At 41.5% G+C, this 12,111-nt stretch overlaps 1 protein-coding gene across 13 annotated transcripts in view; it reads right to left on the bottom strand.

Moving 5' to 3' along the window:
• Positions 1 to 3,967: 3,967 nt before the first annotated feature.
• Positions 3,968 to 12,111, bottom strand: part of kif1b (kinesin family member 1B) — an 88,575-nt gene continuing 80,431 nt past the window's right edge. For all 13 annotated transcript variants that reach the window (XM_084721366.1, XM_084721352.1, XM_084721356.1 and 10 more), the window contains 8 exons: positions 11,926 to 12,071; positions 11,508 to 11,768; positions 11,326 to 11,397; positions 10,837 to 10,958; positions 10,554 to 10,706; positions 10,090 to 10,282; positions 7,357 to 7,475; positions 3,968 to 7,265 (listed from right to left, as the gene is read on the bottom strand). In XM_084721366.1, coding sequence (XP_084577492.1) covers positions 7,223 to 7,265; positions 7,357 to 7,475; positions 10,090 to 10,282; positions 10,554 to 10,706; positions 10,837 to 10,958; positions 11,326 to 11,397; positions 11,508 to 11,768; positions 11,926 to 12,071 — 1,109 coding nt within the window. In that variant the 3' untranslated portion in view covers positions 3,968 to 7,222. The remainder of the gene's footprint in view (positions 7,266 to 7,356; positions 7,476 to 10,089; positions 10,283 to 10,553; positions 10,707 to 10,836; positions 10,959 to 11,325; positions 11,398 to 11,507; positions 11,769 to 11,925; positions 12,072 to 12,111) is intronic.

The raw sequence follows: 12,111 nt of genomic DNA, 5'->3' as shown, positions 1-12,111 counted from the left end.
GTAGTCCATCAAAGAGCCCTATTAATAAAGGGAGAGGAGATCACTTCATCATTGTTAACAATCAGTCAAGAATAGAATCATTCTAGAATATTTGCTTACCTTGCTCAAACTGGTGACCCAGTAAAGACTCTGAAAATGGATGTGTGGATGAAGTTTATGTATGTCTTGATATAATTTTGCTGGATGTTTTAGATTATTCGATTATTCATTGTGTGTTTCTAAGTGGCAGTGTTGATCATTTTAATCTGTAGTTTTTTCATTTCATTGTGTTTTCATGGTTGAAGTCGGTAGAGATGAGCGGAAGAGGATAATGATTCTTGACTGTTATGTTGTTGAGGCTCCTGTAATTCACCCCCTGGAAGTCATGGTATTCCACTGCCCCCCCCAACAGGCCTGGAATAGGGCTGGAACAGGTGTATGGATGGGGTGTGGCGGGTTGCTTCAAGCAAGCCTGACAGCATGAAGAGTTACACCCCAGGATGGACCCCATCCCCTAGTCGATGCAGGTGTTGTGGTGGGGAACCAGGGGTAGCCCACAATCAGAGGAAATCATGGTGACCTCAGGCTGTGAAACTGGATGGTCTCATGATGATTGCCAGACAAGAGCATGTAGACTGGCGTGGTCTGACAGTCACCGTCCCTGGCGGTTCCCCTGGCGGTTCCCCTGGCGGTGGTGCTCATGTTCTTCCAGGGTGGGACTGGTGTGTCCCATCTGCATGTGTCATGACACCGGTGGCTGCTGGAGAACCTTGTGACTGGGTGAATTAGCGGTGATCTGTACCCCACAGTGTTGCTCCCACCTCCTCAGCTAAATACGTCTATCCACTCTGGAAGTCAGTTCAATTAACCCAATAAGGAAGGACGGCAAATCAAAACAGACTAGTTTGTCCTTTACATACTCTGCTAACCCATTCAGGTTACAGTCACTTGGGTAGGCTCGGGTGCAAAAGTCAATGGCATAGTCCAGTTCCCCTGACTGAAACTCATAAGTCCTTTGGTGGAGTCAGGGACCATAGAAACCAAACTGAATACCTTTTGCAGCTCTGCAGAGAAAGCCAGGAAAGAAGAGCAGGCCAGTGTACGTCTTTCCCATTTGGCAGTGCCCCACAGTCATGCCTTACTAGTCAGGTGCTTGATGATGAAAGCCACCTTGGCCTCCTCAGCAGCAAAGGTATAAGGCTGCAGGGAAAACAGGATGGAGCAGATTATGAGTAAAAAGTTGAAGCCCTCAGGAATCCCAGTGTAGCACTCCGGGGTCCCCACCCAGGGCTCCAGTGCAGTGTGCCTCTGCAGTGGTGGTGGCCAACAGCACCACATGCCTCTTGATGCGGATCTGTGGTGATGAGGTGTGCACTGGGTCCATAACAGGCCAGACTGTAGTGGTAGAACAGTATTGCACATAGCACACAGGAGACCAGGAACAATTGCTAATGATTTTTAATGCCAAACTCAGTAGGTACGCAGCTGGGTAGGTAAAGCAGCACACAGTACAGTTCAACGGCCAAGCTGTGAATCTCCACAGAGTCTCTGATTAACTGCTTGGTCCAGCAAGCCAAACTGGTGAGAGAAAGTGGGCAGTGACGTTTGCCCAAACACAAACACAGTTCAGTTCATAGGCAGTGGTACCACAGAGGAGCAGGCAGGAGATGTAATCATGGAGGCGCAGGATCTGGAACCAGGTAGGCCAACAGTCCAAGCAGACAAACCAGTAGGGGACAGGCAGAAGGTAGGTTGAAGCCAGGCGGAGGGTCAAGAAGCCAGTGAGTAAGTACTCACAGGATGCACACACAAAGGCAAGTGTGGCAACATGGTGAAAGTCTCTGGACCACAGGCAACCACCACCTGTTATCAGATGGTAACACCAGGCAGCCACAGAGGAGCAGGAACCAAAGATGCAGAAACAGATCTCAAGGTCAGGGGCTGATGTGTTTACCGGGAATCACACGAGACAGATGGGTCAGAGGCAGGCAGAGTCAGCTATGGGAAATCAGTTCACAAAGGCGTCCTGGAGAGTCTTGCATGAGTGGCAAATAACAGTCCAGCAGAGAGTGACTAGGAAGTGTCATAGAATGCAGAATGTTATTTAAGCAGTGTGATTAATAGTAAACTTTATAAATGCCATGCTTTACGGTTAACCCTGTATTGTGAGTTTTGTATAATATTTAATGGTGTGTTATTTTTAATGACATGCAATGTGCTATGAAAGTGATGGACAACTGGCTAAACATTTCTGTGTCATTCTCACTGTGTTGGTGTGGCAGGGAATCTGAACCTGAAGTAAATTAGGGTTAACAGCTTAAGCGGCAATGATCTGACAGCAGCTGTGTGCACAGGTGAAGGGAGTTGGCTGATGAGGTGGGAGTGGCTGGCAGACAGAACGGGGCAGAGGCAGGGTGAAAGGTAAATACTGAGTGAGAGAGGACAATGAATATACTGTACATACTGTGCATACTGTGCATCCTGCTCATACTGTCTGCTGTGGGTGTCATAGTTAACTCTTTTAAGTTAATGTTGTGCCTCAAGCATCAATCTCAGTGATTAATAGTCTGTTCAACCATCACGTACACATGGTACTAAAAACATGAGGAAGAGGAAGAAGAAGTCATAAAGAGAATGAAGTTACAGTGCTTTTGCCTTGATGCCAGTAGTTGACGGATGAAGCTGCTAGAGCATAGCGCGCAAGACCCAGTCTGACCCAGAACTCCCCTCACTGTCATGATTATGAAATGTAACCGTTCAGCAGCACCGCAGGTTGATGCGTTCATTGATCAACCCCACATTTACACCACTGCACTTCTTAACACCTGATAACCAATATTACCCCACGTATAAAAAAAAAATATAGGAGAAAACCAATAATAGTGTCACCCTTAGTGTGGTTTACGTTCCTTTTAATTATTTCTGTACTTTGTACCTTGTACTTTGTTAAACTGTCTGGTCTGATCTTTAGTTTGATTTCTTCACCCAGTGCGTTCTACTAAATCAACCCACAAATTGATATGCACACGCATATGTTTCAAATTTAATTTACCTCTTCAGTAAACCACTTAATGGTCTGATGAGTCCACATTTGAGACTGTTTTAAGAAATCAAGGCTGCCGTGTCCTCTGGACATTAGAGGACAAAGACCATCCAGATTGTTACCAGCACAAAGTTCAAAAGCCAGCATGTGTGGAGCATTATGATCACAAAATACGACAACAGAGACCCCAGACGCTGAGCATTTGAAGTCGTATATCAAACAAGAATGGGAAAGATTTTTTCTTTCAAAAAGTCCCAATTAGTGCCCTCAGTCCCCAAAAGCTTACTGGGTGTTGTCAAAAGATGATGTATCACAGTGGTGAACATGCCCGTCACAACATTTTTGGAACGTGTTGCAGGCATCAAATTTACAATGAGTGTACATTTACAAGAATCAATGAAGTAAATCTGTTTGAACATTAAATATTTTGTCCTTGTTCTTGTACTCAATTGAATATGGGTTGGAAAGTTTTTGCGAGTCATTGTACTCTGTTTTTATTAACATGTAACAATTTGGGTTGTAGGACTTGTGTATTTTTACGTAGCTGTGCTGGTACTGGCTATAGTAAAGTAAAGAATTGGAGTCCTTCCATCACTAAAATTTAAAACACTACTGTAATCATTAACCTGAACTTTGTGAATTAAATATTGCCCATGTGTGGGTTCATTGAAAAAAGTGGAAAAAATATCCCTGTCAAAATCTAGTTAAGTTTTCTAAGTTCTAGTTTAGTTATTACACTGCAAAGCTGGGGCAAACAGTGAAAGAAACAGGTTAAACAGGAATCAGCAGCTCATTTTTATTCATGCTACTTCCTGAAATCTCATCTGTTTGTTCTTTTGTTGCAGACGTGCTTCTGTAGCACGCAAACATCAGGAAGTTGTGACATGTAAAATAATGTAAAGATGGGAGTCAAACTGCACAAAGGAGAAGACAAACAGGCAGCACTTGTTCTGCTAATGCACAGTTTGCACTTTTATTGTTGCCTCATTCACTAAACAGTTCAATGGTGCAAGATTACCATACACAGAATTAGGATATCTGCATGACACATCTATGCTATACAGCGAATGGATTATAATAATTACAAATACAGTAAACATATTTACATTTTAATTCAAGCTCCATACAACACAGATATTTACAAAATAAGTATGAAAATGAAACCAGTCTGACAAATAATGTACAGTGTTAATGTCATGGTTTTTCTTTTGGTGAACAAATCCAAAGGGAATGCAGTTAACTGATATTAATTGTCAGAGGGGGAAGATGGAAAATACCATGGCTAGTTCTGTTTAAAAGGCATCAACGGAAAAAAAGTGTTGAGGTGAAGAAAGACACCAGCACAACAATAGTATACTATCATTTTAGATGTCACTAAGCTACTTTGTATTATATTCCCTGATATTAGAAAAAATAAAATGAGTTAAAAACCACCCTTACTTCGTTACAACTTAAGTGGCTGGCTAGCACGAGTAGTGAGTAAATATTCTTCAAATCAAAAGCTTCCACTCAAACCACTTTCTAATAAAGAGGAAGCACTAATGCAACTCACCTCCCCTGAAAAAGATGCAGTGGGTTACATTTTAGTTCTCTTTTTTCATCCTTTTTCTCTTTTCTAATGATGGAGAAACACACATCCTCAATGTACATTCAACACCCTCCCAGTTCAGACTGGAAGAGGCTGCCACACCATCATTTGGTTCATTCTGAGTAGAACAACTAAACCGCACAGACTTTTATTTGATCAGTTAGTTGAACCTTTTATTGATATGTGCAAAGAGCTGCAAACTAATATATACATTGCAAACAATAAATACACAATCCAAAATAATATACCTCTGCAAATTAGTCACTGAAGTGAAAATATTTGCTCTGACAGGTATTCATCGACATGTATCTCACACCTGAAGAATGCTGAGATTAATGTGAGGTACGTTGCACTTTGAGCCTTGATCAGTGCATAGATGCTTTCCCCCATTTTTATTATCATTATTATTATTATTCCATTTGTCGACAAAAAAGACATGTTTAGAAACAATTCATCAGGTTTTGTTTCTCTGGCCAGGAGGTTGGCAGACCTGTGGGCAGTGAAGCTCTGAAGCAAATGTGTTCTGTCTTTACAGCAAACAATGAATATGCCACTACAATACTTGTAACAGACGGTGGTTACCTCTGTCAAACCCTAATGTCTCTTTGATACAATACAGTGGGCATACTGCTGGTTGGTTGGCCAGAGTTTTTAATGCCCATCTGCACTCATCCCCATTTCTAGAGACAGAGGCACCAAAAATATCATAATTTACCAGCAGCCAAATGTAGCAGTTGTAGTACGATGTACAGAGCAAATATTTTCCTAAACAATATCAGAAATAAACATTTGAGTATATGCCGTCCCTTTAATATCACTTCATTCATTCTTTCTTTCTTTCTTTCTTTCTTTCTAGTAACCTTTATTGAGAAACAGCTATCCAGTGTAGCCTTGATATGTGCTCTTATCAGTGTTCCTGATACTCAGAAATAATCTTGGACTCAACATGTGTGATGTGATTTGCCCTCGTCTTGCTATAGATATGTGTTAATGTGCAAAATAAGGTTAAACACCAATAAAGTTGGTTAGAAATTAAGAAATAAATGCCCTCGGTTACATTTCATAATATAAAACTTCCCTATATGGAATGATTAAAAGCATAATAGAAAAAAAAACAATCAACAATGTTAATAATTAAAAAAAAAGTCAACCCAGTGAGAGTTAGATGAGTTAATAAGAGGTTTGAATTGAAATATAAAATGAACACGTCAACCTGCGATGCTGCTGAACAGTTTCACTTCATTATCATGACAGTGAGGGGAGTCATGGATTAGACTATGCCCTGCAGGCTATGTGTTAGCAGCTTTGTCAATTAGCTACTGGCGCCAAGGCTAAAGCACTCTAACTTCATTCTCTTTATGACTTCATCCTCCCATATAACCATGTATTTTTAGTATCACATATAGCTATTGTGTGCCTACGTGACAGTTAAACCAGTTTAAGTTTAACAGCCATTGTTGAGTCTCTCATTTGGCCTGAGGCTCAACACGTCAAGGAAAAACTACGAGCTATAGGAGCTAAGAGGAATGTCTTTAATTGATGATGTGTTTTTTTTGTTTTGAATGACAGGGTCTAATTATCTACTCCTGCAGGAACAATCCATCGTCATGTTTTCTCTGCTGAGATATGAAATCCTTTTCATGTAGCTTTGCATGTTTATTCAGTTAGCGTGTGTTTTTGATGTTGACACAAATGCATGATTGTAAGGAATCACTCACTGACTGACGACGGCACTATTGGGGAGGCTGGAGTGGATGTATGTACACGGACTGAGGAGTGGGATGACAGTGGAAACCCAGTGCTGCCCCCATGTTTGGCTGAGTTGGGACTAAATTTCTAAAGTCTTTTCTCAGACTTTTTTTTTCTAAAGGCCGTTTAGGAGGTGGCGGCGGCTGGGAGCTAGAGGCAAGAAAAACCTATGAATTCATTAGCAGCAATAGATCTTGAAGTAGCCTTGCTTTATGTAGCTCAATGTAAACTGATATTGGTTTATTTTCCCTTCATTGTTTCAACTGTAGGTTATCTAATTTGTTTTATTTTTTTCATTAAGCAAACCTGGTCTTCTCCTGAGGACTGCTGCAGTTATCATGCGGGCATGTTAATAAAAAATAAAATAAAATAAAACTCTTCTCTGGAGACAAATAACACTGATAGAGATATTGTTTTTTTGTTTGTTTGTTTTTTGTTTTTTTTTTTACAGATGATTGGCAAACTGAAAATTAGTGGCCTGAAAGAACAGTTTCTGAAGAATCGTGCACACACAAGTAGACTACTACAACATGCTACTAGTTAGGGAGTTAGGGAATGACAAAGCGTAACAAAATTAGACCCAAACATTGTCATAAAAACAAAAACACAAAAAGCTGAGGAGGAGAAAGGGTAGAGAGAGAGAGGAGGAAAAGCTAAGTTGGCAGAGGGTTGTTGGAGGGAGAGAGGGGGGGAGGCTATTTCCTCTGGAACTGAAACTTTTAGTCGCATGAAAGGAGACTTAAGCCACAAGTCTAATTACAAGAGAAAACTGTCAAGAATCACAATGATTAATAAGTGTTAACACTTGGTATGTTCAAAGGCTTTCCAGGAAAGAACGGAAGCCGTGGTCTCCTGTGTGTCACTCAGTTCTTCATCAGGCCACTGCGCCTCCTCGCCAGCTTAGATCTGTGGGAACAGGATTTTTTCATTGTGATGACGTGAGAAAGTAGCTTCTAAAGAATGCAAAGCTGCTGTCAAGTGTAAGAACAGTGTGTACCTTATCGTTCCTGCTAGCAGAGGGTTAAAAGCGTATAGCCAGTCATTCATGTCTTTCTCGTTGTTGGCTTGCAGGAGGATTCCTCGATGTTTTGTACACACAGCAAACGTGTTGGGAGTCTGAAAAGCAAATATCAAATACGTGTCAAACTTCATGTCTTTGTGGGTTTGGTCAGGCCAAGTGCACACACAAGCTTTAAGGTTCATTCATTCATTCATTCCTTTTCTGTAACCGCTTATTCCCGAAGGGTCGCAGGGGGCTGGAGCCTATCCCAGCTGACATTGGGCGAGAGGCGGGGTTCACCCTAGACAAGTCGGCAGTTCATCGCAGGGCTGACACATAGACAGACAACAACTCACACTCACATTCACACCTACAGGCAATTTAGAGTCACCAATTAACCTGGCATGCATGTCTTTGGACTGTGGGAGGAAGCCGGAGAACCCAGAGAGAACCCATGCAGACACGCGGAGAACATGCAAACTCCACACAGAAAGGCCCTGCCCCAACCAGTGGGGGGAACTCAGGACCTTCTTACTGTGAGGCAGCAGTGCTAACCACTGCACCACCGTGCCGCCTGCGGCTTTAAGGTTGCTGAAGGATAATTTCCAGGTTTTGAAAGCTGTCAGTGAAGATTTTTTTCCACCATGCATGTATGAAATGTCTTCTCGTAAGTGACACGCTGGTATTTACTGCGTGAATGCAGGGGGCGTGTAAACTGAATATTTACCATTATTGACGTAATTTTTGTTTGTTTTAACAATGACAGAAAAGTCTGAAGGCTGTCTGTCAGACAGATGTGCCATCTACTGTAATGAGTGGTTCTCTCGATTGCAGTGAGGGAGAGATATCACCTTAAACCACATGTGTCAAACTCAAGGCCCGCGGGCCACATCTGGCCCACAATTCAATTATATATGACCCGTGAGATAATTTCATGTGTCTATTATGAATGGCCCATCGGTAAATAGCACTCCCACCACTCATACTACAAGTCCCACAATGCACTGTGTCAGCTGCCGCGCAACTCGAGAAATAAATCAGCTCGCAGTCGCGAAGACGTGAGTTTCTGTCAAATGACAATGTAAACAGGTTTGTCTGTTTAGGCAACTGACTCAGTGCAAAGAAACACAAGTATATGAGGAGGGAGATGAGTGAGTGCTGATGGAGCTGCAGCTCCACCTGAAACCAGGTAAAAGTAAAAATAAGACTGATCCACAGCAGAGAGAGAGAGAGAGAGAGAGAAAATATGGACAGATGTGTCGACTTGATATAAAAACTTTTTATGATCATGAATCATAATATTAATGTACACTACTGTGGTGCGCAATGTTTGATTTGTGTACTTTTAAATACTTAATTGCTGCATTATTGTAAGTCATGATGAAGAGTCCAGATCTCCTCAGTGTGTGTCAGGGTGCAGTTTAACCTTTTCCTAAAATACTGCTGGTTCTGTGGTGTTACATTTGAAATCTGAAGCCTGCAGTTCGCCATAGAAGCTACAGCTATTGAAGTTTTCATTGCGTTTTGGCCTTAATGTTAAATTGAGCAGGTCAATATGATCATCTGTACCTGATGGGCTAATGGGTTTGTAATATTATTATATGAGCATATTTCTATGCCAAATGCAGTGCCATTGAGGGTTTGCATGATTAAAGTGTGCAATATCTTGCGTCCAGACAAAAAGCAAACATTTTCAAATGTAACCCCCACCTGGATATGTGATCTTAAATATTCTGAGCTGAAATATTCTCGTTTTTCTTTGTTATTGTTGAAGAAAAAAAGATTATTTTAAATCTTATTTATTTTATTGAGGAAAAAGTCGTTGCAGTCTGGCTGTTCAAATTCATATTTCTGAATAAAACAGTCAGTTTTAGACAGTTTAATAAATGTTAATCCTGTTTGGCCCACGACTTAGACTGCGTTTTAAATTTTGGCCCCTTCTGTGATTGAGTTTGACACCCCTGCCTTAAACCATATAAAAGATAGATACAGAAATATTTAGCCAAATAGTCACAAACTCACAACAGGCTATGATAAAACAAAGGAAAAAAAAGTTGTGAAAAACTGTCAAAAAATCAAGGAAAACTCCGGGAGGAAACTGGGAGAGGGTAATGAAAAATGCGAGTCTCAAGGAAAAAGGGGTGGAAGTATGTGTGCAGGAATGAATTACACTATAATATATTTGAATACATCTTGTGTATTTTCCCTGATGGTTTGAGTAAGACGCTTTTTTAAAAAAATATTTGCTAGGAGAGTATGAAAAATTGCTACATCTAGCAAAAAGTTCCATAGTTGGCAACAGTGAGCCCAATAATGATGATGGGGTTGATAAACAAGGTGAAAAAAGAGGGATTGGTACAGAGTAAGTGGCCAAAACTGTTTATCAGCCAGCTGCAGTGCTTTGCGTTGTCAGCAGACCCTCACTGTTGACATAAACATCGACTTATCTGTCTATTCATCTGTTCACTTCTGTAAATTTGTTCTGTACATTAAATGTTATTGTGATTGAGTTGTTTTTGAAAATTAAATACTATTAAATAGGTCGTGCCTAATTATTAAAAAAATGAAAGCAAGGGATTAAACTAGATTATGACAGAATTTTTCATGACACTGTCTGTCAAAATGACGGATGATGACAACGTTTCATAAAACCTCTTCGTGAAAGTTCAGTTATTCACCTGTTGGCAGTGACTGGAAACAACATTTATATTTGATGACTTGAAACTGTACCTTGAGCATGGCCTGCTGGTCTTCACTGTACTCGACCTGTGCTGTGGAGAGGTTGAGGACACCCCGCTCCACCGGGTCCTTGTCGCTGTTGTAGATGAAGACATAGGGCCGGCGTACAACCACAAAGTGCTTCACCCAGGAGTTGGAGCGTGGCTCCATGAAACTTAGGAAACCTTTCTTGGACACAACAGATCTGAAAAGATGCGGAAAAAAAGATCAGTTAAAAATCTCTGTCTTCTTTTTCTGCAAAAGAAAATTGGGTTTGTTGCAGCTGAAACCACCCGAGTTCATCAATTCATATACTTGTTTCTGCTTGGATTAGAAATCAAGATTTTCTTATTTAGGTTGGACTGTCATGAATTTCATATTGACTTTTTTTGAAATCACACTGCTGCACATCAAACAAAAGAAAAGCCAAGAAGAAACTGAAATAACAGACAAAGAATGAACACATCAGCACTCACCCTGGCCTCATTTCTTCAATATCAGGCACCAAGTTGAGGAACTCGTTCTTTCCAGCCCGCGCTAAGTACGATGTCTCCAGAGAGGGAACCATTGGGAAGTTTTCATAGTCTGAGCAGGAGGGACTAGAGGCACGGGAGCTGTTCTCTGGGGTCCTGAGGAACCCAGTACAGAATTAGTACAGACCTAGTATCATGGTGACAACCTGCCTCTAAATTAAATCTACAAAAATGAAACGTGTTTTGAAACAGTTAGTTAGACAAAAAATAAGAATGAAATTTTTACTTCTGGTCCATGGAGCCACAGCGGGAGTCAGACAGTGAGGGGCAGGTGGACGATGGGGTGAGTGTGGCGCTGCTGAAGCTGGTCACTGATGGGTCACGTCCCATTGGTGAAATGTCAGACAGCTGAGGGAAAAAAAGAGGGAGAAAGATTTGTTAAACACACTGTTTTATGTTTCATAAGGACTTTTTAAGTATTTTTATTCCTATATACCTGCAGCAATGTACATGGTCTCTTCCAGAATAAGGGATCAACAGAGGACTTCTCTAACAGTTTATCACAAATACGATGACAGAATCGTTTCATTTGAAATGATACAAGAGTTACAAGGTTTACATGAATAATTATGTAGATAAAACACCAGATTATGTTGAAAATCAACCATTTTTCAGATTCAAGAATATTCCTAACCTAAAAAAACATAATGGTTAAAATGAAGCATTTTCCAAACTTTGAAGACTTTGAATGAACCCTGTAAGTTTAATTTCCTACCTTGCAGTCACTGATACTGTTGACCACTTGGTTGTATTCACTGTTGAAGGTGTGTGTCAGGAGGCGCAGGCACTACAAGAGAACAAAGATGAGGGTGTGAGGCAAGTGCTGCCAATTAATAATTATGCAGCAGATGGTAAATTATCACTGTCAGCATCCTATAATACTGAATTTCGTCTCACCTTGGTAGCCAGCTCCTTCTCACGATCCACCAGGCTCTCTATGTCGGTGGAATCGTAGCCGCTGCTCTCACTGGGTGTGATGGCGCTTTCAAAGGTGGTGCTGGAGATCTGCGAGGAGATGGAGGTGGAAGTGGACAGGGTGCCCGAGCTCATGCTGGGGGACAGCGACTCGCTCAGCGACTTAGTAGTGGGAGCTGGTCCCATTGGAGCTGCATCGCCAAGCTTCTCCCTCAGCAAGAGCAGGTGACGGGTCTTCTCCACCTGGAGGCACAGGTCAAGTTTCCATCGTTAGAAGAAAGGAAAGGTCTCAGTGGGATATTAAGACAGGGACACGGCAGAAAAACAACAAAAATCTTTGGTGGGTGAAAACAGTTTTTTTTTTTAACTTGAAAATTGAATATGATTTGTAAGGACCCACCTCATGAAGCTGCTCCATTTTCTCCAGCTCCCATTGGTGCTCCAGGATAAGACTGTCTCCTCTGGGCCTCCAGCCAGCCAGGTTCTCCTCTCCACGAACATATGCCACAGACGTGTCCAGGACCTTCCTCCTCCTCCGCTGCATCCCTGCTCAGGACAAAGGACTCATGAGGACAAAGCTCTTAGA

The sequence above is a fragment of the Lutjanus erythropterus genome, chromosome 6, assembly GCF_056507025.1.
Source record: "Lutjanus erythropterus isolate fLutEry1 chromosome 6, fLutEry1.hap2, whole genome shotgun sequence".
Lineage (NCBI taxonomy): Eukaryota > Metazoa > Chordata > Actinopteri > Lutjaniformes > Lutjanidae > Lutjanus > Lutjanus erythropterus.
Note: the sequence above shows the minus strand (reverse complement) of the source record. Positions and strands in the feature narration are given on the sequence as shown.